Source organism: Sparus aurata, chromosome 13 (assembly GCF_900880675.1).
Source record: "Sparus aurata chromosome 13, fSpaAur1.1, whole genome shotgun sequence".
Lineage (NCBI taxonomy): Eukaryota > Metazoa > Chordata > Actinopteri > Spariformes > Sparidae > Sparus > Sparus aurata.
The window spans coordinates 9,378,302-9,405,064 of record NC_044199.1 but is presented as its reverse complement, the minus strand read 5'-3'; the positions used below and the strand labels follow the sequence as shown (position 1 = coordinate 9,405,064).

Below are 26,763 nucleotides of genomic sequence, written 5' to 3'. Positions count from 1 at the left end.
CTAGAAATAAGCATTTATTTTAATCTATTTCTTTGTCCATCAGAAGTGATGACAGTGTCAGGTCAGGCTAGGACAGAAAGGGAAATGTGAAATTTTACAGTGGAGCAGCATCATATGATCTGCTTTAAAGGATTATGTCTCTACTGTTGCTTTGTTCTTTTGCACCAGATTCACATTGAAGGGTCATTACTGCCCCGAGTAGATGTTTGGTTTCACCGACGACAGAAAATGAGGTCCACTTCCACTTTAAGTCCAGGACAAGGTTAATGGGCCTCTGGTGTACGCTGTCAGGACACGAACTGAAGTCAGAGGAGAGGAGTATTAAACACGCACCATTTTGGGGAAGTCACGGCTGCTTGACTTATTTTGCACCGGCTCGAGCGAAGTCTGCGTCCTGTGAAACAGGAAGAGATGGCTGACTTTTGAACCCTGAAAGGATGGGTGTCGTCATCGCTTCTACTCAACACTTCCACACCTATGTCAAGAGCAGCTGAATTAGTGAAGCATGAATGAGCAGATTTTTTGCTTCCTGCCTGTCACTGAGGAACTACTTAGTTTTTATCATATCGAAAGGGACAACTCACCCAAAACTTGAAATTTCATATTTTTCCTCTTACCTGCAGAGCTATTTTTTCCATCTAGATTGTTTTGCTGTGAGTCACAGAGTTTTGGAGATATCCGCCATGGAGATGTGCTTGTGGAGTCAAAGTGGCAAAAAAAACTACATTTGAAAAATTCAACCACAGTGTATATTTGCATACATCATGACCTGGTTCCTCAAGATAATCCAGAGGCTTTGTTTTGAGCAGTTTCATTTAGGAACTACTTTCTCTTGACCGAAATACACCTGCAAAAGCATCACCGTGCAGAGTGAAAACATACATCTGCTGGCGGATTTAAGCATTAATGGCGCCCTGCTCGGCTGAGCTGTAACGTTGGCTAGCTCAGTTAGCTCGCCCCTCGGCTTAAGTAGATACATGCGTCCCTCTGCACAGTGATACGTTGTAATTGGATACAAAGAAAGCAGTTTCCTACATGTTAATGTCTGCGGATTATCTTGAGTAACCAGATCATGATTTCTGGTGTGAGATATCGCAGTTGAGTTTTTCAAATGTATTTTGAGCACCACAAGCCGAGTGATGTTAATTTTGGAGCAAAGAATCACACCTGCACGAAGTAGATGGATAAATAGCGCTACAGGTAGGAGGAATACATCTGTTTAAATATTGTGGTACATTGTCCCATTAAGGCAGATGGTGCAGTCATTTGAAGTGTTGAATGGCAAACGAAGGATTGCATCCTGATTCAGGCGATCTGAGATTTGATCTGTTTTCTCCTCAGGTGAAGCTGCTGCAATCGGCTTAACGGCTTAGCAGCAATTAGATGCGATCAGTGACAAAAGTTGAGCGTTCACTGCAGCCTAATCAACTACCATCACATCACGTTGCAGTTTAGTCTTGCAGCTTGATGGCGTGCTTGTTGTCTTTCTGTCAACACCGAAGACTGACGTTGTGAAATACACCGCATGCCTCCACACATTAGGCAAGCAAACTGTTTTGACATGTGACATTAAAAAGATACGTAAAGACGGGGAAACCGACAGGACGAACATCCAACAGCATGCATCTCGCTGCACTCGGGCGAGTGTTTAACCAGGCGGGTAAGCATCCAGCTTCACAGTCTCCAGGTCAGCTGCTGTAGTGTCACAGTCTATCCTTTTAGTTAAAAGCTGCCTTACCGATCCTTAACCACAAGGTCTAAATCAACTCCTAATAGTGATTGATTTGGGGAAATTCAAAACCTGGCAGAGCCTCACTCTCATTATTGATCCCATACAACCCTGTTAGATCCGAGATCAGGTTACATCCCTGCTTTGCTGCAGAATATGTGACTCTTCGCTGCAAAGCTTTTAATAGGGTAAAATGTGAATTAATGTGGCTGGATCTGATTCAGAAAATGAGTTCATTCTCATGCCCAACACTTGCTTTAGGCATCCTCAATCTTCCCCCCTCCCTCCCCCCACCACACTGCGGACAGTGAACTGGGCCAAGTCCAGAGGCTGCTAAGTGGATGGTACTGCAGCACTCCCTTTTTTGTGTAATGTGTTTTATCTCCCTTTTTCATTCAAACTGTTTGCAAACGTCAGTCGGAGCTATTGGTCCCCAAAGACACATAAGCCTGCTGCATCTCCAGCACCTGGTGCTCGATTTTCGAAGAGAGGAGAACTGTTAAGGCGGCATGAGGAAGAGCAGGTTGTTGAGGAATATCAAAAAATGTCAGCCATTACTGTGAGAAATATGTTTGCAGACTGGCACTATTACCAACTTGTGCCATGTGTATATTACACATGTATCATGACTACTAGAGTGAATTCTGAGTGTTCCTCTAATGTGGTTTTCACACAACCCTTCAAGGTGACAGATACACTGCCAGAAGCGCAGCTGCATCATTTAAAGAAGTTGTTGGTGGTTATCTCCTTCATCATTCTCACACATGTCCTCTCATATTTCTCTCCTGTCAGTAATGCTGCGGCTTATCAGTGCTAATTGGATCTTTCAGGGTTAGCGTAACAACGTGTTCGCCCTGTGACATTGACATCTACTTTTCCCATTTCGAAGATCAGCACCGAAAAGTCTGGAGAGAAAAAAATTTCAATTAATGTACATATTAAAGGGTAACGCCACTAAATGTACACATCAAAGTGTGTTCACAGGTATTGGGGAATAATACTGCATATGTGAAAAAGCAGAATAAAGCCTTTCGAGGCTCCAGAGAAGGCTGCATGCAATATGATACATTATCTCCAGTGATGTCAGTCAGTGGCTAAGTTGCATTGTGGGTAATGTAGGTACCAGGTTTTGAAAAATGTCTGGCATTGCATTTAATGTTAAATATTTGACTGATTAGGGACAATTAATTCCACACATTCCTCTTCCTTTACAAAACTTTACGCCTACATTACCCACAATGCAACAGAACCAATGCTTCTCTGGAGCCACAAAAGGATTTATACTATTTTTCCACATATGCTGTGGTGCTCCCCAACACCAGTAAATGCACTGGAATGCGGAAAAAATGGCGGAGTTGCCCTTTAAATGCAGCACAAGGAACAACTGGCAACAAGCCTTGGTGAAAAGCACTTTACAGCTCTGTTGATGTGGATCTAAGTTGAGGTCAAGCCTCTCTCTGGTCCACAGCTACAGTACGATGAAGCACCTTCTCCACACAATCAAAAACCTGCCCTCCTTTAAACCTGTCCTTCAAAAAATTGAAAATAAGTCTTCTGTCTTATGAATTATTAATGAGGCTGGGCGAAGGGGGCGAGGGTTACCAAGATGTTAATTATTCATTGGTTGGTTCTCCTTTGTCCACTCTCCATCCACCGGGAATGCACACTCAGACCAGAGCTGATTTGTTATGATTTATATCTAAGTCTGCGTCCTCTCGTGCAGATGTGCTGCACGTCTTACTGTAAAGCAGTACAGCTGAGGTCATCCAACGTGACTTCAGAGGTGTCTGCACCAGTTTCAGTTCTTTTTTTGGGGGCTGTTTTAGCAAAGAGGCGGACTTTGCAAAGAAAACAAGCTGTTTAAATGTCAAAGAGTCAATGGGAGTCAGTGTGGTACTTGAAATACATGTATCGAGGGATTGTTTTGTATTACTTTCTGCACATGATGGGGGCATAATTAGTGAACTTCCCCCTTCAGTAAATGCGAAGAGGAAGCACGCTCAGAAAAGCGCCGTCTATAGCATTGTCCATATTAAAACCCCACTTCCTCTTGTAATAAATAGCCCAACTTACAAATGATGCACACTCAAATACAGTCTGTGGTACTATTGTTTCAGACAAAACCTACGTGCTGTTCAGCCACAGCAGAAGAAAGTACCTAACTCTCGCTATTCTTTGACAAGTGATTTGCCATGACATCGACACTGTGCGCTGGCAGAGCACTGCCACTTCCTGTGTATCTGAAAATACACCTTGTGTCAGGCCATGTGTGTGACAGAGGGAAGGGGGAGGGAGATTTAGGGCCTAAATGTGAGATGGCTCGTCTGCATGTGTGTCTTTGTGTGCCTTTGCTGACTCTATAAAAGCCTTATACATGTGGCACACAGTGACAGGAAGAACAGCTGTCCCTCTGTGACCGCCGTGTGTCTGTGTGTCTCTGTGTGTGTGTCTGTGTGGGCGTGTGAGGGAAAGGAACTGACCCTCAGCTTCATGACTGCATCTATTATGTCGAGATACGGCTCACCGTTACTCCTCCGTCATCAGTGGAACCAGCTCTGAGGCAGGGGAAAGGAGATTGCTCAATATTGCTACAATAGCACTCTGAACTGTTAGCCCACCTTTTCTACGCGCAGAGGAAGAGACGCTGACCTCCTCCGCTTCCTCACTGTCCCTATTGTCTGCTGAAATGCAAGCGAGTGCCCATGAAATGGCTGCAGCGCTAAAACCAACCACACTTTCCCCAATTTCTCAGCTGAAAATATTTGAGAACTGACCGCAGTTAATAAGTGATGCTTGTGACTTGAGGGTGCTGCGTTAGGCCATTTTGGCCACTTCCTAAATGTTTGCCATCAAACTTAGATGTCGCACTGCTTCAGCTTGTGTTCAATACGATGCCAAAGGACACAGCACACAGTGCAGGCACCGCTAAAGTCTCCCATCAGAGAGGCTCTATATGTTTTTTAGGCCATTTTCCCTATTTATATGTTTATATGTTATAACTTATTTTTGTCTTTCCTGTCATCATCAACATTATACATATTGACATTATGTATTTGTTTGCAGTAATAGATATGAACAAAAGTGGAGAGGAGATGGGCAGTAGGGCTGCAACAAACAATCATTTTTTAATCATCCATTAATTTGCTGATTATTTTCATATTTAAGCATTAATTAATTGTTTATAGCCTATAAAATGGCAGAAAACTGTTAAAGTGCTCATCCCAATTTCCCGGGAGAGCAGCGCGACACCCTCAAATTCCCTCTTTTGTCTAACTAACAGTCCAAAACACCAAGGACTCTTGAGACATGGAAGAAGCTGGAACCGGCAAGTGTTTCACATTTCTGCTTGAGAAATAAATTGAAGATACAATGTGTAAGAACTCTTGTTTTAAACATTCAAAAGTCAACTAAAAATAATTAACAGAATATGAAGAAATACAAATTTGTCTATATGTCGAAGACATTCATGTATTGTGTTGCAGCAATATCTACTGAAGTTAGCATGCTAACCAGCTAGCCCTGAGCCACTTGATGAGAACACTAACACTGATAGTAAACAACACTAACACTGATAGTAAACAACACTAACACTGATAATAAACACCACTAATGATGATAGTAAACAACACTAACCCTGATAGTAAACAACACTAATGATGATAGTAAACAACATTAACACTCTCCTGGTGGGAAACCAGCTCCTGGTCTAGACAAAGTAAGCTAATGGGAGCACTAGCTGCATGGCTAGCTGAGCGAACTAGCTAATAGCAGCTACAGGGAGCAGTTAGTTTGTGATATGCTGCACCCTATTTGTTTTGAAAATTCATTCCACACAGGGCCAGTTTATACATATTGTACCTTTCAACAATTAATCATCGACTAATTTTCTTCTGATCGACTAACTGGATACGCTTTACATTGAGGCCAATTGGCTATTTTTCAAAAAACAAACAGTCCAGAAGCCCTTAATTATTCAAATGTCCTACTAACACACTATTTTTGGGAGGAGCTAACAGTACATCAGCTCTGCAGACAAACGCTGGCTGCAGTTTTACAGCCTCTCTTGCCTGGTGGCCTTGTGTCATTCACACCATAGCTATGCACTTTCTGACCTACTTAAAAAATGAGCAGCTCGTGCACCAATATGCTAACTACAATGATGCGCACATCAGTGGCTTTACTGGAGCTTCTTCTGCTGATGAGGAGAAACAGCTCCTGCGAGTCTGTGGCTTCACACTCGTGAATGAGAACACGTCACATGCTTCACCAGGACGCTGCTATGCGTCGCGTGAATTAATAGTGTGCACTAATGCTCGCATGGGATGATTCACTGAGCCATTACAGACAGAAACCTGCTCAGTTGTTAAGTTTATCAGTGACTGCCTGAAGCAAGCATTTAAAAAAAAAATTATAATTCTGGTGACATTTTTTTTCTTCACTGTGGTATAAAATTGACACATAACCGCTGTGACTGCGAGGCACATATTTGAGTCACATTAATTAAAATGAGCGAGAATAAGAGAAGTGTGGCAGGAATGAATTTCAAAGCAAATGTCCGACACCTCTCTCCTCCCCTCACCCTCACCCCCTCCAGCTCTCTTCCCCTCTATGCCACTATGGTCACATCCGTCAGTCAGTTTCTGGTGTGGCCCTGTAGACAGACAGCGAGGCAGCACCGAAAGGTATCTGCTCAAACTGCTCTCACTTCTTCATTAGCGCCGCTGCCTTTAGCATGTCTATGAAACAGTTGAGGTTTGCAACTTCCTCCTCATAGTTGTGACAGAACAAAGAGGCCCTTCAGTCTGAGACAAATACGTTGATAATCTCCAATATTTCACGCAAGAATAAAATATTCCCCACGAGGGTATTTTTACACTCCTCCAAGCGTGGAATTTGTTTTTCGTGGCTTTTTGATCTCTATCTGCCAAGAATGAGGATGGAGTGACGTGGTTGCGAGCGTGAATTGTCGGGCCTGGTCTGCTTTCAGTGGCTCTGAATACCCTCGAGTGCACTTGTCCTGTAATAGCAACGTGAACAATGAGAAGGAGCCACTGCACCACTTAATGGTTTAATGTATGTATGACATAACCGAGAGGGGTGTTGTGATCAAGGACAATAAGCCCAAATGAAGAACGTTTTTACAACATGCAAACACACGGGATCTTTCATACGTGTGGGTTGTCTAAATTTAAGTGTTATAAACATGAGTGTTCATAGCAGATGCTTATATAAATATGTTTCATGGCGGAAGCAGCAGCTCTCACATATTTTGGGACTATTACATCAGGGTTTTGTTGTTAGAAACCCTGAGCTCGATTTGTTATTCTCTCTCTATGTACAAAGTACAATAATTATCCAAACTGTTTCATTTATCAAAATAGGTCCAAAACATCATTCATCAATCATGATTATGTTCTTTGTAGCAGAAGCAACCATCTCTTTGTTCATCCTTGACTTCATAGTCACACAGCCGATGGATTTGAAAGGGATATTAAAGACTTTTATTCCTTTGTGTGGTTTTAAAAATGTATCAGGGAGATTTGACTCCCCGAATATCAAAAATGATTTTTATCAAATATTTGTCATACCGTGCTGTCTTGAATATGTTACAGCTAACAAGGGAACAACAGCCTCGGACTAACCCAGAGGTATGATCTTCCATTAAGAACAGCAGCCAACAGGAGGGACAGGTGACACCAAAGAGCACGAGCTAAGAGGATCCACCCATGTGGCTTACATTGCCAGCATCCTGCCATCCGATGAGGAGAAGGCTCCGCCTGTCCAACTGCCTTCCCTGCTGAGCCCCCCACAGGGAGCCTGCCGGGTGTAGCCATGCAAAATGGCTCCAAATGAGAGGAAAGATATGATGCTGACTCAGACCAGAAGATAATCTGCCCGGTAACCTCGAAACATGTTCGTCTTTATCTCAGCGACCGAGTGCAAAACATCTCAAACTAAATTCTCTTCTTTCTGTACAAGAATTTAGCCAACTATGTAACTATGAATAACTTTTTTGCTGCCTGTATTTTGCTCGCATTATCAAATAAATTGCTGATTGTTGGTCATTTTGGTGCTCTGCGGTCGGAGAGTTGTTTTCAGAGCCACGGTGTCGTTCAGTACAGAAGCAGGACAAACAGCGTGAGCTAAAGTTAAAATGCTGGCAGAGAAACAGCACCAGGAGACATCGGCCTGGATCGAACATCCCTCACGGTGACTCAATCTTACTGCACAACTGTGTGATGCTGCTAACAGTCATCATCATCATCATCATCATCATCATCATTCTGTGGAACGCAAACAAAGGCTACTAACTTCTCCACCTGCATCCGAATGAGCAAGACAAACACGACACTAATCTGCAATCCTTCGTGTCTTTTCATGGTTTGGCTTCAGAACTGGGATGACGCTCTCTGATGTCAAAGGTTACAGTCGGCACAGACAGAATCCGAAGCATTTAGGGATTATTCTAATGGCATTAACTCTCCGCAGAATCTGAATCCACGACATGACACACATACACACATACAGTCAGGCTCTCTTGGCTCTTCTTTGGTGCAGGAAATAAAAGTAGGGCGATCGATTCTAGAGTCTCCTCTGACTCTGCTCCCCTCCTACTCAACCTGGAATAGTAGCACAGAGGAAGACTCCCAGAGGACAAAAAAGACGCCCCTTGGTTTTAAAATTATCACACTAAAAAAAAAGACGAAACCCTTGTGCATGTGTGCTATTTTAGCTCATGGACATTTCAGTTTATATCTTGAAGCCTGGACAACAAAAAACTGTTGTAGGAGTCTTTTTTGGATTTGTTCGGAGTTTCACGTATCAATATAACGCACCTCTCCTCGACTGCTGCTGGACTAAAGAACAACAGACGAGTCAGAGGCCTAAAAACATTCAGGACGACTGTCGAATGTGTCAGACCAGATGAGACTCCAAAAGGTGCACATCAAACCGGAGCTGAGACGATTAGGCAACATTTTTGGCCACTGACAAAATGTTTAAGTCATCAAACAAAAGTGACAGTGTTCTTTCTCTGGTTCTATCCTCCTAAATGTGATGACTTTCTCCTATTCCTTTGCTGTCTATGTTAGTGAACTAAATAATAGAGCTCTGATGAAGACAAAGTGGATGAATTTAGAACGGTTAAGCCACAAACTGGCTCGGGGCTACTACTACTACTACTTCAGTAGATAGGCCTCTGTCTCTGCAACACAACATCTTCGACATTATGTCAAAACTCTTATTTCTTCACATTCTGACTGATCATTTCAGTAAATGTTTTTAATGTTTTAAAATAAAATTCTTAGATATTGCGCCCTGAAAAGGTAATTAACCTGACATGAAATTGTTAGTCGCAGTCTTGATTCAAATGGGTATTTTCACTCGTCGATGCTCACACACAAAGCTGTAACAGACAGACATGTAATTGTCAAACGTGCTGTAACTGTTGGAGGTGATTCGATTACTGGAAATAATGAAAACCAACTGGCGCTGATTGCTAAACTACCTAACCAATGGAGTGAATTTCAGCCAGTTTGACCTTAAAAAACAGGTCTTATGGAGACGGGGCGAGGGGCCACAATGGCTTCCGGTGTTCTGATTTTAGTCTGTCAATATAATGAATAAATAATCAAGTCACGAAATTGATCTATTCATGGCAGAGTGTTGCAGATGAGTTCAGGAACCTCACAGCCTTTAGGAAAGAAGCTGCTCTGTAGTCTGGTGGTACGGCAGAGGATACCTCTGTATCTTTTGCCGGGCGGTAACAGGGTGAACAGACTTTCGCTGCCTATCTATATCGTACACTGTAATTGCAGCTCTGTGTATGGCAGCAGCAGCCGAGTTGAAAGCATAGGCGGCGTACTGTCAGCACCGTTGTGTCAGTGCACCTCAGGCACACTTGTCATAGAGAATCACTGTGGGTAGTTAAACACACACACACACACACACCCCTACCTAACAGCCCTGCATTCAAAGTTGACCCTGATGAAAAACACCACACACCCTCCTGCCAGTCTCGCCAGGAACACAAGCACAATGCCACCAAGTCCCATCTAGCCATCACACATCCTTCCTCCCATCATGTCAGCCCCAACTGCATTTTATTGTCTCGAATGCTATCGTGAACCACAGTGAACACCACACTGCATGAGGAGCCATGCGGCTCAATGTAAATTAAATGGCCTGTCCTTTGAGTGCACTGGCTTATGTAAGCTGCCGCTGCTTGTGCCCCCCCACCCCCCTCAACCAACCCCCTCCCACCCCCCTCAGCTCTCCATCCCTGCCTTTCTTTGCCTTCAGCAGCTCTAACCATCCCCTGAAACCCTGATGTCTCGTAAACACACAGCCCCATCCTAAATTGGAGAGTGCAGGGGGCTGGTGGAGGAGGAGGGTGCGGAGGGAGGGAGGAAGGGGGGGGGGGGCCTGACTCCTGTATCCCTCATTTTCTCTGCCACCTTGAAAACAACACCCCAATTCCGGTTGTGGCTTCTCCATTCCATCATTGTTTGTGCACGTCACATGCAGCGGTGTTACAACGCTCTCCGTCCACACACACACATCCCCCCTGCATGCCGCACACTCATCTGGCCCTTTGGAAGGACGCATCCAGAAAGAAAAACCTGCTCCCCTTCTTTTTGTTCCTGCATCTTCTTCCTCTGTGTCTCTCTCTCTTTCATTCTCTCAGTGTCCCTCCATCCCTCCCCTCCCCTCCTTCCACCTTGCCCTCATCTCTGAGTCCTGCAGCCACAAGCGCTCTACAGCAAAGGTTTTCGCAGTGGCTTCTTCGCAATGTCATAACACTGTTTTTTTCTTTTTGAGACGATCCTGCCCCTGCACAATGGAGAGAGACAGGAAAGATGATGATGGGGGGTTAGTGTCGGGGAGAGGAGGAGGAGGAGGAGGAGGAGGAGGGGAAGAGAGAGAGAGAAGGGGGGGGGGGAGGCCGGGGATGAAATGCGACAAAGGTTGCTGGATCCGAACCCACAATGTCGCGTGTAAATGCTACGTGGAAGGCTCGCCGGGTAAGATGCATTTTTAAAGAGCTGACAGCAACACAATGGGCAGAGAGGCAGAAGGAGGGTAAGCTGGATCATGATGCGATAATGCCGAGCCATTATTTCATATCCTCCGCTGCTCTCATACATTGTCTCTGCTCGGATTGTGCGAGTGGAACAGCATGCCTGTACAGAGGTATGTGGCACAACACGGTGTGCAGATCCATCCATCTGAATTCATTATCGTCAGAAAGAGGACGCACACGGGGAGGCTGGAATGTGAATTTCTCCGTAATCTCGACACAGAGAGGAAAAAAAAGCGAAAGAGAAAAAAAAGGCTTACCTCCACATTTCAGCTCCGCTCGACCCTGCCTTGTTTCATCCTGTTTCTCTCTGCCGACTCCCTCCCCTTCTCTCCCCATGACAGCATTTTTCTGCTATCTATCTCCACGGTGAGGCTCTTTCCTCCTCCTCCTCCTCCTCCTCCTCCTTCAGTTCCTCCTGTGCCCTTCCTCTCACCCAAAAATAAAAATAAGGCAGCAGACCGCACACTTCCCCGATCTCTGTGTCTGCCGGCTCCCTTCTATTCTGTTGTTAAAGTCAAGAGGCAGGTTGATTTGTGCCGTCCTCCTCCCTCTTCTCTTTCTCCCTCTCGCGCTGATTCTATTCCATTCACATCACACTAAAGCCAACCCCCCTCTTTCTCCTCCTCTCTCTCTCTCTCTCTCTCTCTCTCTCACAGCGTTACCCGGCCTCTCTCTCCTCACCCCCCACCCCCCCCCCATCTCCTTGTCAGAGAGAGGCTGAGGCAGCGACGGACAGCAGCGGCCAAAAGCAGAGCTCTCTGTGTCTTATATATCTAAAATGTGCTGAATCAAGGACGTTACAAGCAGAAATGTGGCGGATTAGACTCTGATGCAATGTCAGATCAAGCGCGTTGCCTCCTACAGCCTCTCATTCTCTCTCTTTCTCTCTGATACATTAATGAAAAGAGGCTCATTCTTTCCGTGCCAAAACCGACATTTCTGCGCAAGAGAGATAAAGGCTCCCTAGCAGACTCGAGGGCAAAGGTGAAAATGGCAGTGTGTGTGTTTGTGTGTGTGTGTGTGTCGCAGAGTGTTTATTTGTACGTAGGCACCTCTGTGTACTCCCCAAACGTACTCAGCGGAGGTTTGAGACCACAACAAACAGTCAACCTGCTTCGGAACAATGAGCGCTCAGGAGTGTAAATACACAGCTCCCGTCTTCAAAATAAAACAAAACATACCTGTGAGTTCAGATTAACCGCTTTAATCATGCTGACGGGAGGGGAAGGGAATCGCGCTGCTTAACCTACACTGCAGCACAGCCGAGTGTCCGGCACCATCCCCCTAATTACTGTATGGAGCGTCGTCCCGGTCGTACCATATGGCTCTGTGGGCTACCAGGTCAATGGCTCCGGTCTGTGGTAGGGGGGGGGGGGGGGGGGGGCGGGGAGGAGCCTGCGTCGTTGGTGACATGTGTCTCTGGGAGATAAGACAAATAAAAACAAAGGCACCAGATGAAGGTAGTTTAGCAGTTTTCTTAAAAACAAACATACTTCAGAGTGTGTTTATCAGGGGGTGGTCGTTGTATCCGGGAGTTTGCTACTTCCTTGTTTCAATCTGAACAACAAGACATTATATATTCTATAGAAGTGGAATTTCACGTAACACGTGACAATAAAAGAATGTTCAGACTGATCGGTCCAAATTCCCAGATAACTCATATGGATTCCGTTTATGCATTTGGTTGTCTGGGACAACAGTAACAGTTTGTACAGTATTCAGAGCTGGAGCATGATCTGTGATGGTGTGAGCTTTTAAAACTGTGAGTCCCACCAGAGGTCGTTAAGTAAATTAAAATAGTGCCACAACAATCAGTGCTACAGTGACACCGTGTGGAAATGAAGACCCTCAACATGCTTAAACTCTGTCTTTCTTAAATTTTGTCCTCGTTATGCGGCGTTGTGAGAAGTCATACTTGAGTAAAAGTCTTAAATGTACCTTATCCAAAGTACAAGTAAAGTATATATTTACATGCATGTATAAACTGTATACTATGGGTCGACTGACGATCAGAGCTGATATTATGATTATCAGAATCAGTGTTTGTCTGATTACCAATAAAATAAGTTAATAAAAAATGCGCTACGTTAGCTCTGATGCCACATGCAATCTGCAAAGTATCTAGTAATTAAAATTATCAAACACATTTTGTGTAATAAAAAGTACAATGCTGTATATGCTTCCAAATCGTTGGGGAGTGGAAGTATAAAGTGGCTCAGAATGAAAATACTCAAGTACAAGTACCTAAAAATTGTACAAACGAAAGCAGTAAATCCTCACATTAAAGGGTAACTCCACCAATTTTACACAATAAAGTGCGTTCACATGTCATGAGCAGTACTACGGCATTTTAGTTAAACATTCCAAAATCAACAAAAAATATCAATAGAATATTGAGCAATGACAGTTTTGATGTTATAATATCTCTGTAGCCTATTGTGTTACAGAGATATCTACTAAAGTTAGCATGCTAACCCACTAGCCTCATCTCGTCCTGGTGCCACATTACGGTGATAGTTTCCTAGACCAAGGACGTTACATTAAAGCTGGACACAGCCTAGCCCCATTCATTCATATTAAAAAAGCTGCTAAGCGGCGTTCGGCAGCCAAAATGGCTCGACTTCCCGGTTATAAAACTAACCAAATTCTCCATTTTGTGCGGCCCAGACTTCAGCCAACCAAGCCAACTAACTTCCGATTCAGCGCCTGGCTAACTACAATGGGGATAAAATTATTTAATCATGCAGCTTTTCCAGACTATTCCAAATTTGATTGGACCAAATGGCTAAAACGATGCAGTACAAACGAGCCATTTTGTGGTGGTTGTGACCCTCATTTTACAAACGCTTCTTTCACAATGTTAGCTTGTGGGAAAATAAAGTATTTTAGGGCCACGGTGCATCACGCGGCATTGTAATTACATGGTTTGGCCACTATGAAAGTTTGCTTCGAAACCTGGCGCTCTTCCTGAAGGTTAGTATGGACCACTGGACGCACAGCCCACTGACTCAGTTAGGATTTAATCTGGTTAGATGCTGCCCACTGTTTGTCTTGACTATCATTTCGACAGGGGGCCAATTCTTACATATTGCACCTCAAATATGTACAATTGGTGGAGTTACCCTTTAAGAAGCTGCTGGCAGAGAATCTTTGATGTTTGAAAAGTAACCCAAACATGAACAACATTGACATTCTGTTAATCAAATAAGTTAACTGACTGTAACAACACCTGTAGCACAAACATACCAGTATCTCTGAGGTAAAGAGTGTCACACCATTCAGGAATCAGGATGAGGAAACATGCTCAGTGTTAGGAAGACTTCCCAGATGACTGATGAGTGGAGGATATTAGATTAGTGTGAAATCCCTCTCAGTCCTCATGAGAGACTGCTGCGGCTCCTACCAGGTGTGATGTGACAGCTGGGAGTGGATTCACCAGAGCCAACCACTGTGCCACCATTAAGAGACCACCTTCCTCTGCTCACAACACTGTACAGTATTCACAGGCTGATGGTGCCGCAGCTTCAGGCCTGGTGTAAATAACACTGCAATGATAACATGAAAACAACAGATGTGTTCAGCCCCTGCAGGTTAAAGCAGCCTGTTTCTAAAGGTTGTTTAGGGCATGTGAATTATTTAAGAGACAGACTGCCACCTGTGTGCCTACCTTGTCCTGTCCACATGTGAAGGTGTGGCTCAGCAGCAGCAGCCATTAGCTAACCCAGTAAACTCAGTTTAGCTCCCTCCTGACCTGCAGCTGCAGTGACTTCAGACTCTTTACTCGGTTTAGGAGAATGTTTAAACAGTTATCACTCATCTACCTGTGAGCGTGGACAACCAGGTTTATCCAGTCCCTCGCCAGCTCTAACACAATTACAGTGGTGAGGTTGCAGGTTGTATTGAATTTCCTCCGTCGACGAGCATCCCTCCCGCCTAATTTCAGCCTGAGTTTCAACTTTATAATGAGATTTTGGACACACAGACGAGGGGGGACTTGACGCTGCTGCCCCCTAGTGGCCATGACACCAAACAGCATGTGGACATACAGTATACATGTGGTAGATTATTTTGCATTCACCTAGTCTGTCTTTATTTTTTGTTCTTTTAGTAGTCTGCAGGAGATACATTCACTCCAGGACCTCTGCACTATACCAGTGGTCGTCTTACCTGTTCTATTAAAATACTGTATAACACAGATTATCTTCATTGTCAATTAATCTGTCATTATTTCAGGATTTAATGATAAATGGTTTAGTTTATAAATTAACACTGAAGTCAATTCAGCATGCTTCTTAATCATACATGTGTGCGTGCTTTGAAGTATTATTATTGTAAATAAAACTGCACCTTACGTTCCACTTACCTTTACTCCACGATACCCGAGCATTTTTATTTTATTTCATAACAATTTAAGCATTTAATTGTATATAGTACTTTTGTTTCTTATTGTTTCTATATCTTCCCTTGTATGTTGATTGTATTTGTACTTATATGTACTTGCTGCTGTGATGTCCTAATTTCCATTTGGGGATTAAAAATGTTATCTAAGTATCTTCTTTTGTTTCAATAATTCCAAAACCCAAACAAAGAAACAATTAAGAAGCTGAAACTATTACAGCTTTTTTTTGTTTTTCTGTGCCAGAAATGACACTTTTGCTTGAATATTGCTTATTTGGAAACAGCTGCTGATTAAAGCTGCTGTAAGTGTTGTTTTCTTTTTAAATAAGTATTAATAGTTCCATCTTCCAACTGTTAGGACTGCTATAGTATTTGATCAGTAACCCACATCTCTCCTCTTCCTGCAATATAAGAGAAAAGAAATCTTCCTGTATCCCCGCCAACTTTTATCCAATCAGGACCGACAACTAAAGGGAAGGATCTGGTACCTACAACGGTGGAACGTAATAAGCTTCCAATTCCAGCGCTCCAGCCAAGCGAAGAAAAACGCTAGACGAAATAGAGGCAAAGAGAGCTCGCCTGAAACAATAAAGGTCATGGAAGTATGTTGACGTAGAGAGGAGGTTTACAGCCGCTTTAATTTCCTCTCAGTTGATTAATTGACTAAATTGTTGCAGCTCTACTACAGGAGGACACACTTTTAAAGATACATTAAAAAAAAGAAACACATTTTGGGTTTTTAAACATGTTTTTTTTATCAATTCGACAAGCTTTTTTTTATATCAAATGTTCAAATCATACTCTCAACTGTGTTTCACTTAAAGATATGCTAAATCATTTCAACAGGGTAAAATCCAACATCCTTTGTGACATGTAAACATAAAAACACAAACTGAACATAAGATATCACTTAACGTCTTTTCCTGTTGATATTGTGCAGCCAGTTAGTTTACATTAAGTAAAAAAAGAAAAGAAAAGGACAACTGTACACAAAATTTACATTCCTCTAAGAGTTCAACATGGCTTCTGTCTTCTAAGCTTTTTTTTTCCTTTTTACAATCAGGTTCAGTATGTACAGTTAGGGGGGGAACATAAGTTTAACTTGGGGGGGAAATGATTTGTCTCTTTGTGCACTGCACAGATGACGATGACAGGTTGTGTGAAAAAGAAGAAATATCCACCTGAATGATCACATAGAGCATAAATACTATTTAAAAAACACAGGGAAATGAAAAGCAGAGGTAACACTGTGAAAGATGACAATCCTGAACTGACCATGTTGGTTCTTAAGCAACATTATAACTGTACTGATGTCTTATTTTTTTTATTTATTTATATTTATTGGAATTTGTAGCATTCAGGAAATCCAACAGAATCCAAATAAACCAAAGAAATATCATCTGTGTGTTGAGGTGACAAATATAACGGGGCAGATACTTTACTCATAAAACAGATCTGAAAACTGGATTCCTTGTACCTTCTCTCCGTTTACATACTCACAAATATATCTCATTGAGTCACTGTTAATACATGAGTGTAAAAGGGGAAGAGGGGTGTTTTTGAAGCCTGCACACTTCATATAAAAATCACTATTCAAAAGTAGAAAAGTGGTGACTAAGTTCTGGAGTGCTGTCTGGACATTAACGAGCTCGGCCAGTATGTTTCCCATCACCTACCGTTTCTCAGTTATGAGTAAAACAAAAACATTTTCGTACTGGAAAGAGTCACAAAGAATTCTGATTACTTGTCTTTACAAACAAACCTTTCTGGGACACATAAATACTTTTAATGACTTTGTGGCAGAAAGAACGGATGTAGACGAAAACACGCTAAGACACCCCCTTTGTGGTTTTTACAATAATGTGATGAGACAATTCACAACTGAGCTCAAATTTTTATCTATGAAACCACCATCGTGTTTTCATCAGGTTTGCCACTTTAGGCTTGAATTTACACAAACAGATACCAGATGTCACTTTTAACGCACTGTTGGTCATAAACAGGGTCTTTCACACAGTAGAAGGTGTATTATTTGGTGATGTCACCATCAACCAGTCTTGGTTTTGTCCCCAAGTTTGAATTCACAATATAGATAAGGAATATTCACAATAAAAGTGTGCGCATCTAAAGAAAAAGATTGTGTTTGTTATCTGAAGAGGAGTCCTGGGTTCCAACAGCTTAACAAAAACCTTGATCTGATCCACCGGTTGGTTGGAGTTGCCGTGTGGGGAGGGTGTTCAGTGAACCAGATGGGGTATCTACCACTTCCCCCTCTTGCTCCAGTCCTTGGGTGTGAAGTGAAGGCATTTTGGATCTATGCGCAAGTGTCTCTTCTGCATCGCTCTTTCGTGTCCATCCACAATGTCCTCTGAAAGTGTCAGGATGTACTGACCCTGGATTCAACAGACAAGACAAAGCCATCGTCACATTTTTTTCTGTGCTGCGTGATCGGCAATCGACAACTGAGGTTTGAAAGAGAAAGTTGGGAGCAGCAAAGGGTTGTCATATTTAAGTACAGCCACAAAAGCATTTTGAATGGTGTATTTATTCCTGTAACACATGCAAAAGGGGACAATAATAATAATAATAATAATAATGTGTCTGCTGAGGACAGAGGCTTGGGTTCTGAAGGCGTTAACGTCAGTAGATCTCACTAGGATAGAGACTTTTCTTAACCCATGTGAATGTGCCACATGAAACACAAACGTGTGGTGGTAATCGCCAAATCACACAATGGCCCCCGATAATACCAGTCCCATGTGAATGGTGCTTTACTAGAGTGTAGTTCCGCAAATTGAGGTTTGCAATAATGCAGTTAGTTATGCAGATTTTGGAAGCACAGGGTCTATTAACTGTCACTGAATTGATTACCTAGATTGTTTTAACTGCAGGAACATCGATACACATTGATTTGATTGATGTTCTATGTAGTTATTACCTGTGGTTGCAGAGCAAACATTTTAGCATTCTCTTCCAACAGCTGAATAGGACGTTGTGTAAAGACTAATGACACTAAGTGCAGAGAGCCAGTGTCTTACAGTGGAGGACATCAAGTTACCAACTTCTGTTGTTTATCAATCTAAAATGTAGTTATTTACAATAAGGTTCAGACAGCCTGCCATGCCAACTACAGAGATAACTCTCTGTGTTAGGATCAGAGAGGGCAGCACTGACGATGGTCTCTCACCTTGTAGTAGTTGATGAGGTTGAGGTACTGAAGCGTTGAAATTACGTCTTCTTTCTTTACACTTGTGATCTCGCTGATCTCACTGGGGGTTTAAAAAAAAAAGAAAGACACATGAAAAGGGACCCAATAGGTTCTGAAACTGATTCTTGCAAGACAATTAAAACGCTGAGAGACAAAGCCAACTGCCACATACTTGATGGTGATCTGTGGCCTTTCTCCATTGTCAGGTTTGAGGTCCATGAGAATTTCGAGGATGGTCTGGGACCAGTAGGAGCGATAGGACAAAAGACCGAGGTCAGAAAGTGGCTTCTCAGGAGTTCCGGTCTTCCCTTCTACCTTTGACAGCTCGTAACCTGAAGAAATAAATAAATAAATGAAAAGACTATTAGCACAGGTGAGATGGACACAGAACATTCCCCAAAATTATCTCTGCTATTTTTGATGAATCACTTACTGAACTCAATGAGCAGTTTTCCATAACCTCTCCGCTGGTAGGGAGGCAACGTCAGGATGCAGGCAACGTTATAATCTTCCGTCGACTCTTTTTCCTGCACACAGAACACCAAAGTTAGGTTTTGCTTTGAGAACCCCCTGGTTTGATAGGGTACATTTCCTCAATTGATCAACAAGGCATCATTTGTGTACCTTAGAGAAGTATCCCACTATGTGGAAGCCTTTGGAGTCATACTCGGTCATAACATAGAACAGGAAAGGGTCTGTATCGTAATACAAGGTTTTGTGGTCCAGGAAACATTTAGCGAGTAAACACAGGTTCTGGGAATAAGTCTGTAAAAATATAAGAGGCATACATCAATCAAAATCAAATGAAAAAAACAAATAAATTGTTGTCAAAAAAATGTTTAGAGGAAATATTAATATAGCCCATCACTTACTTTGTTTTTCCTGCCGTCAATCTCAAAGAATGAGATGGTGCCTTTGCGGTAGATCTCGTTGCCTGGCGGATGTCTTAGATTACATTTTGTCTGTCAAAGATGATGGACACAATGAGGATGAGAGCAACATTCAGGCGATCTAAACAGCAGGAGATTAAGGGCTTAAACTGGTGACACACTGATTCTTACCAAATGCCTCTGGAGACACTTCAGGCTTTTGAGGTACTTGAGACAGAATTCACAGAGGTAGAGGATGGGCAATGTGGTGAGTTCCTGTGGGTACGGTGAGAAGTACCAGGGCTTCAGTCTGTGACGTCCCAGCTCTATACACTCTATGTTTTTCATCCGAGTGACGATGTCGTCGTGGCTGCGGTCTGACACCAGACTCCCTGTCATGCGGGGCGCAGTAGGGATGCCATCTGAACTGTCCTGGGAGTCCTGGTGGTTAACAATGTCCACATGAGACTGTTGGTGTAGGCATTTGGTCAAAATGAGTTATTGGAATTTGAGATTTTCACAGATACAGATATTTTTGAATGAGAAAACATGTATAATACAAATTGTGGCACATGTCATTAAACTTGGGTCTCAGGTAAGGAGCACTTAATTTTAATTGGACCCACTAAAGCACATTTGAATTTGAAAAGCAACACAAAATAACAGGAAACAAAACAAACCTCTGGTGGTGGTAGAAAGACACTGGCACTTTGAGGGTTGTTATACTGCAAAACCTTTATCATCTAGCAGAAAAAGACACAAAAACAGAGGCTTTTGGAAACTAAAGAGGGGAATAAATTGATTCTTATTTATACTGAACAGTTTGATGAAGGGGCAGATTGACAGCAATTGTAAACTTCAGTGACATAATTGTAGTTTTAGTACACTCCAGAATGGGTTCAGAGGTAGTGATATAGATGTTAGAGGACAGATGAAGAGTGAGGAAAAGAGCAAACAAAATGTTAAACGTAGTCATCTTTGTTAACTTCTGTGACAAACCCATTGGCCACTGTCATTAAAGACGATGTGAGAGCAAGAACTTGACATTTCAGCTGCAGCAACAAACTAAACTCAATACTACAGCTGAGCTGCTCAATTCAAGACGCTTGATGGAGGAAAATAGAGATACAGCAGAGGTCTGATCAGACAGCTTTAGGGATTTTTCTGCCTCATTTAGTTACAATCCATCTTTTTTTAGTGTGTATAACTGCCTCTGCTCTTCAGCTCAGTAAAGCCAAGAAGACAAAGAACATAACGTTGAGATTATTTTGTCGAAGATCACAATTATTTAGAAATACAGAGTTACATATCTAGGCTATTCACAGAGATTTAGGGTTTTTTTTTGTATCGTATACCTGCAAATGTCGAAATGTAAATAAATGCTCCTTTGTGTGAGAATAAATCACACAGGACTGGGAATCTTGTAGAAAATAACAATTCAAAGAAAGGATGTTAGAATGTGAGAAAATGCATGGAAGTACTAGATTTGGTTTACAATATGTGCTGGTATGTTATGTCATTATGTTTATTTATGTTAGTCTGAAATTTATGATTCAAGATTGAAGCATTTTTTTAAACTGAAGCAAGATTTTAATTAACATCGATTTTAGGCTCAGGTACAATTAACAGAACAATATTGTAACACATAATATAACACCTAAATGTAACAAATTAGAAGAATTAACTGGTAAATATTTTTGCTAAGAAACCTGCATACAAAAATGAGTAATTCAAAGAGAAACATCAGAGAAGAGTAATTATAGGATTTGAGTTGGAAACATTTTTACCTTTCTAATCTGGTAATATAAAATTCTAGATTTGTCCATCGCAAAACAATTTATACAACTTAAATCCTTCTCAGATGATAAAGATAAATAAAAGGGATAACATAAATGCAGCTTCTACGCACCAATTTAACAGATTTTCTCGCGTGCAGAATTGGAGATTACTCCCAGATGTAAATTAACATATTCTGTTTATGTGCATTAGTTTGCAGTGCTCGAAATAACAGGATAAAATCATGCAGTCATAAGGGATACGTTTGAAATGTAAACATGAATATACTGAAGTTACAAACCTCGTCAGGGCCTCCACAATTAGCTTTCCTCTTCCTCCCGGGCTGTGAGGGGACGAGTCGCCGGGCAGTGCCGTTCTATTGTTACAAAGGAATTACGCATTAGCCTATGAGAAAAGACTCCAACGTAAACAATGAAGAACCCCAGGTGATGTTCTGTACCGTTGTGAGCGAGGCGAGCTGTTCATGGTCTTCGCGTGATTTGAAGGTGTTCGTTTCCCTCACAGCGGGAAAAACAGATGCCTGAGTGGCTTCAGCTGAACTTGGCAGGGAGGGCACAGGGGTGGCCGGGGATACCTGAGTCGCCAAGGGGACGGCCTCTACTTTCCTCTTCTGCAGCAAACAAATGTTGTTAGACACGTGGCTTAAAATGAGTTCAGATTAACACTTAACTGAATCAGAATTTTTGTTTCCAATCAAGATTTTGGGATTCCTGCCACACCAATGTAATGATTAAGAGCTGGGGACTGTTATGAGCTAAAACTGTTTTAAAGGTCACATGATAATTTAAGTTTTAACAAATTCTGCTCGTCTCTAAATGAAAATAGTCCAATGTAAATCACACCGTATTTAAGCCTGGCATTAACATGCAACAGACACAGATCAGCTGCAACTGCAATAGATTCAGCTGAAATGTGTCTTCAGGATTTTTCTTTGGACTCCTCTAAAATGCCAATTGGTCCTGCTTGAACTAGAAAAAAGCATGATTAGTCGATTAAATGTTTATATCATCACTAGTCAGCACTAGACTATTCAGGTAAAGTAATTATTAGTATCAATTACTAACTTTAAAAATGCCAATTAACCATTGTGTCCAAGATCTAATATAAACAATGTTTTGGACAATATATAATGTAATAGATTATTGTGATTTCTTGCTTTTAGACTAGTTGATTAGTCAAAGTTTAAATGTCAGGGAAATTAGACGTCAGTAACATCCTTAACATCAACAACAACATTTTTTAAGCTAGCTTCAGTACATGTGAAAAAAAAAATCATTCAACTCACAGAATAATCAATCTTCAGCACTACACAAGAGATTTCAACATAAACAGAGAATACCAGCTAACCTTGACAGATTTGAAGCTGAAACGTGGCTTGACGTTTCCAGTGCATACACTTGACAAATGTTTGGATACATTGTGTGTTACAGCACTTCCAGATGTGATCTGCACAACTTGATCATCATCTTCTTTTTTTGTGTCATGGTTGTTTATTTCTTGATTTCCATGACCCGACAGCTGTATGATCACACAAGATGCATGTTAACACCAGGTTTAAACAAGGATTTTTTGTCATTTTTTGAATGGGTAAATTCAACTTGTACCGGTGTGGGGAGGGTTTTGCCTCTGGAAGGAGCTGTGGCAGGTTGTACGTTGAGATCTAGACTCTTCCTCTGAATTGAATAGAAAGGAAGAGAAGTGATGGGGTTAATTGACATTCATATTAACCCTCAGATTAATACTCAAATATTCACTGTGTCCTGAACAACTGACACAGCATTTAAAATCATGAATAACTGAGGTGGTCAATTGGAATTCAAATTGGATTTGAAAAAGTATGAATTCCAAAAGTCCAGATTGAAAGTCATGATTTCAGTACTTCCTTACAGGTCGAGGCTGGGTTGAATGTATAATTTTGTGCAAATACACATAGCAAACACTTAACTTGGTTAAAATTGACACTATACAGGTTATCATAACCCGTTAGTAATATTCATGACATAGGAACTGACAGTGACATTAACTTTTAAATTCTGTGAGCATCTTGATGCACCATACAGAGGTAATAGAAATCTCACTAATCTAATAGAAATAGCAATCACAAGACTTCATTGGAGTCATATCACAATTAATAAGACAAATAATAAATAGTAATTTTTGCTTTTCATTTACTCAGAAAAAAATACTGCATCTTTGAGAGTTTGGATATTTTATCAGGCCAAACATACATTTTTATTAATACTATGATAATTGTTCAGCCCTAGTTCATATCAAATAAACTACTGTCTTAACCATGTTTTGGGGGGCTGACATGAACATTGGGCAGCACACTTACCACTTCTCTCTCTGGAGAACTGGGACGGGAGCCTGGAAGACCATTCTTGGTTGGTGTTTTAGCTTCTTTCTTAGGGAACTGAAGCTTCTTCATGTCCAGCCTGTCTCCTGTGACCCACTCATCCAGCCGCTTGTTGACTTTTAACACAGGCAATTTCACACAAACAAGAATACATTTGTTCTAATGATTCTGTGTATATAATTCTGTTTAGAAAGTGACTTTATACAGTTAAAATATCAGTTTACACGTTTAAAATAACAGTTTACATATCAAAAATTATTCAAATGTCAAAGAAAAAAGAAGAAGTAAAAAAAAACCTGTACTCACAGTCAATGTAGTGAACATAGTAAAGCTTTCTCAAAGAAACTTCCTTCACACTTAGAATTTCAGCCAATGCTGCAAGAAAGCAAGAGATGTCAGATAAACATTTGTACTGAGCTGTGTTCACATTAAAAAGTGATTGTGATGAACATCCTGAAACAACATTATAGATTTACCACCATGCTCAACAACTGTCAACAAAGAGTTGGCAGCTGATGAAGCTACTTAAAGACTTCTAAGTAGCTTTCAGCACTCAATTTGTTAATAGACAGAAGATTCTTTCACAAAAATACAAAATATGAGTTGGTTTAAACTAAATACTGCTAGCAATATCATCAATAGTATCACTGATGTTCTTCACTGAGCTCTAAGAAATGCTGATGGCCATTTATAAACAATCAATACCTACTTTAGAATGTGTAAGCCGTCATGAGACATTAAAATACGCAGGAAAATATACACATTTCTTGTCCGAAGAGCGGACTGTTACATCTTCAGACCCCCAACGTAGATTCAAATGAGGAAAGAATAAAGAATTAAAAAGAAATATGGGAATATCTGCTCTGTGGCAAGGTGTGCAGAGCGGTTAACTTTTGATATGGGGTCAAAATTATGCCAAAACGTTTGAAAACAACTGCACAAACCCCTCTTGGTTGAAAGGTTACAAATTGTTATAAAAAATATATATTCATGGTTAGATGTCAGAAAAAAACGCTGTCATACTGAGCCGTTTCAGATTTGTAAACACTGCCGTTAGCCTGATGTCAGATATATTTCGCCTCGTCTTTCCCAATAAAATATATTTTATTTAAATGACCCTTACAGTTGGCTACTTAGTTTCCTGTGGGATGTAATGGTTGATTGAGCAAGCATTCAAATAAAATTATGCACACTGTACAACTGCATGTGCCCCTTGTCAGTGTGTTGTTTACAGTGCTTTAACTAGAGGCCGTGGCGTCTGCTAACAACAGCTGAGGTTCGCTAGTTAGCATTAGCTAGCTTAGCACAGGAAAAACAACCGGACAATACTTACGCCATTCGTCCTCGTGTTCTTGGTTTTTACGAAGAACAGGAAGGCGACAGCCCTCGACAATCTCGACCTGTAGAAAATAATGCGTTAATTTGCACCCTGAAACTGTTAAATGTCTCTAAAATAATATTATATCGCCCGAAAACCTACCGAAGATGAGTTGTCCGCCATTTTCGAAATCTGTGAGAGCAGGAGCAGGGTGTTGTGGGAAAATGCCGGTCTACAGCAAAGACGAAATAAACAGCAAGATGAGATCGATTGTGTGAAGCGGAAGTCGAAAAACAAACCAGGAAGGCAGAAGTAGAAGTCTTTTTCAAGAGGTGAGTAATCCACCTGAACTTCTCTGTGCTTCTTTTTTTTTCTTTTCTTTTTTAACAGGTTCACACTGCGGGTAACCTCGGTATAACATTGTTCAAAACACTTATTAAACATAAATGTAGTCTTGAATGTTAACGGCATGATGATCTTATACATCTGAACACATCACCGCTGTTGTTTATTCACATTCTGTTTATAATGTTAAAAAAATCCAGGATATACATTGCAAATTGTCCCTGTAATTGCCAATTATAAATGTTCCTAGCATGTCTCTGTTGGTCTGTTTTTTGTTTTTGGTGAAGCATGCAGAGCAGAAGTAACTCCATCATAATGAGTACGCATCACCTTCTAACTGCTTGCCTAACTGGCCTCTCTTGTTTTCATTTTATTTGCTGAGTTTTATGTGAGCCAAGCGGCAGGCATGCATCACCTGATTGGACAGAGTGCACTGATGTGTCTCAGGGCACTGAGGCCTTGGTAAGGTCTAACTAATTAAAGCCCAGTCGATTCCTGTGCAGTACTCATAAACAACCAGGAGAGTGAGTGCACACCCAACAACCTTACTCCGGAATACCACTATTCTGTTGCAGTGTAACACACTTGATCATGTGAGGTTTCAGCATCGTGTGTGTGTGTGTCCTTGAACTGCTGGATTCAGGTTGTAACAGTATGGTGTGGGAAGGAAAGCGTAAATCAAACCAGGATGCAGCCTGGTTATGTCGAGATTCACATCTATTTCACATATTCATGCTGATACATTTTTGCAGCAAAGAGACATGAAAACATACAGATAGCTGATAGTCCAGCATATTTTCAAGGAACAACGTTATCCTTTTTTGCCAGCAGGGGTCCCTCTTGACTACAACCTAATCAAGCCTCAAGGAGAAAAGACATGATCCACACAGAATGTCTGATCCTACTTAACTTTCATTGACAACATTAATTAGGGCTTAACACACAGCTAAATGGAGATTTAGATGTTACTAGGCTCAGTAAATACATGATTTCTTGTTTATTGGATGTCTTCTTCTTTCCCCACTGACTCTCATACTCGCTCTGCTACAACAGACTTTGCATCCTTTTTTTATCTCATATACTCTATATGCATCGATGTGTAGCTTGAGGCCCGTGTTGGAAATCTAGTTTCTTAGCCTGGCTCAGTCTGTCTTTGCAGATGTTGCAGAATGTGAAGGGTGTAGACTACAGCAGTGTAATGGAAGCAATTAATCCAAGTGCTAGTTAAAGTCTCATTGCCATTTCTTTTGTCACCCGCTCTCCGCTTTTGTTGAGATGTCTCATGTCGTGATGAATATAACTTGTGATTAGCATGAATAAAGCCATTATGTTCATATATTACAGCACTTAAATCACTCTCATAATGCTGCATTGTGTTTGCCTGCAGTGGCTGCTCACGCAATCATCAGAGCAGTGGCGCCATGGGCTGTAAAATTTGTAAGAAAGTGTGGTCATGCTGACTTTTCTGGTTCATGATTTCCATTTTTGAAAAGAATATAATCTCTTAATATACAACCTGCTAATTTCATATAATACAGCTACTGTCTATGTAATACATACAATCATACAGCTTACATTGTAAAAAGCTGTTCAAAGTTAGTGGCAATATGCTTTCAAGAAATGCCATTTTAGTCAATATAAAATAGATACATAAATAAATA

The 26,763-nt window shown here is 41.4% G+C and overlaps 2 protein-coding genes across 12 annotated transcripts in view; both read right to left on the bottom strand.

Moving 5' to 3' along the window:
* Nucleotides 1-11,459, bottom strand: part of sipa1 (signal-induced proliferation-associated 1) — a 39,938-nt gene extending 28,479 nt beyond the window's left edge. For 9 of the 10 annotated variants that reach the window (XR_003986395.1, XR_003986394.1, XM_030437647.1 and 6 more), the window contains exon 1: nt 11,069-11,459. The gene's annotated coding sequence lies outside the window, so the exon portion shown is untranslated. The remainder of the gene's footprint in view (nt 1-11,068) is intronic. The other variant, XM_030437649.1, reaches the window with a different exon arrangement.
* Nucleotides 11,460-15,938: 4,479 nt separating this feature from the next.
* Nucleotides 15,939-25,009, bottom strand: LOC115593802 (histone acetyltransferase KAT5). 2 transcript variants are annotated; one of them, XM_030437488.1, is made up of 16 exons: nt 24,920-25,009; nt 24,773-24,839; nt 23,746-23,814; nt 23,419-23,555; nt 22,688-22,756; nt 22,431-22,601; nt 21,523-21,693; nt 21,364-21,438; nt 19,967-20,029; nt 19,479-19,727; nt 19,290-19,379; nt 19,042-19,182; nt 18,851-18,944; nt 18,590-18,749; nt 18,397-18,478; nt 15,939-17,602 (listed from the first exon to the last, which is right to left on the bottom strand). In XM_030437488.1, the coding sequence occupies exons 1-16, from the start codon at nt 24,938-24,940 to the stop codon at nt 17,468-17,470; spliced, it is 1,794 nt and encodes a 597-aa protein (XP_030293348.1). In that variant the 5' UTR covers nt 24,941-25,009; the 3' UTR covers nt 15,939-17,467. The 2 variants fall into 2 exon arrangements, with proteins under 2 accessions (XP_030293348.1, XP_030293347.1); XM_030437487.1 differs by having other exon boundaries at nt 19,479-19,754; nt 24,920-25,008.
* Nucleotides 25,010-26,763: the final 1,754 nt, after the last annotated feature.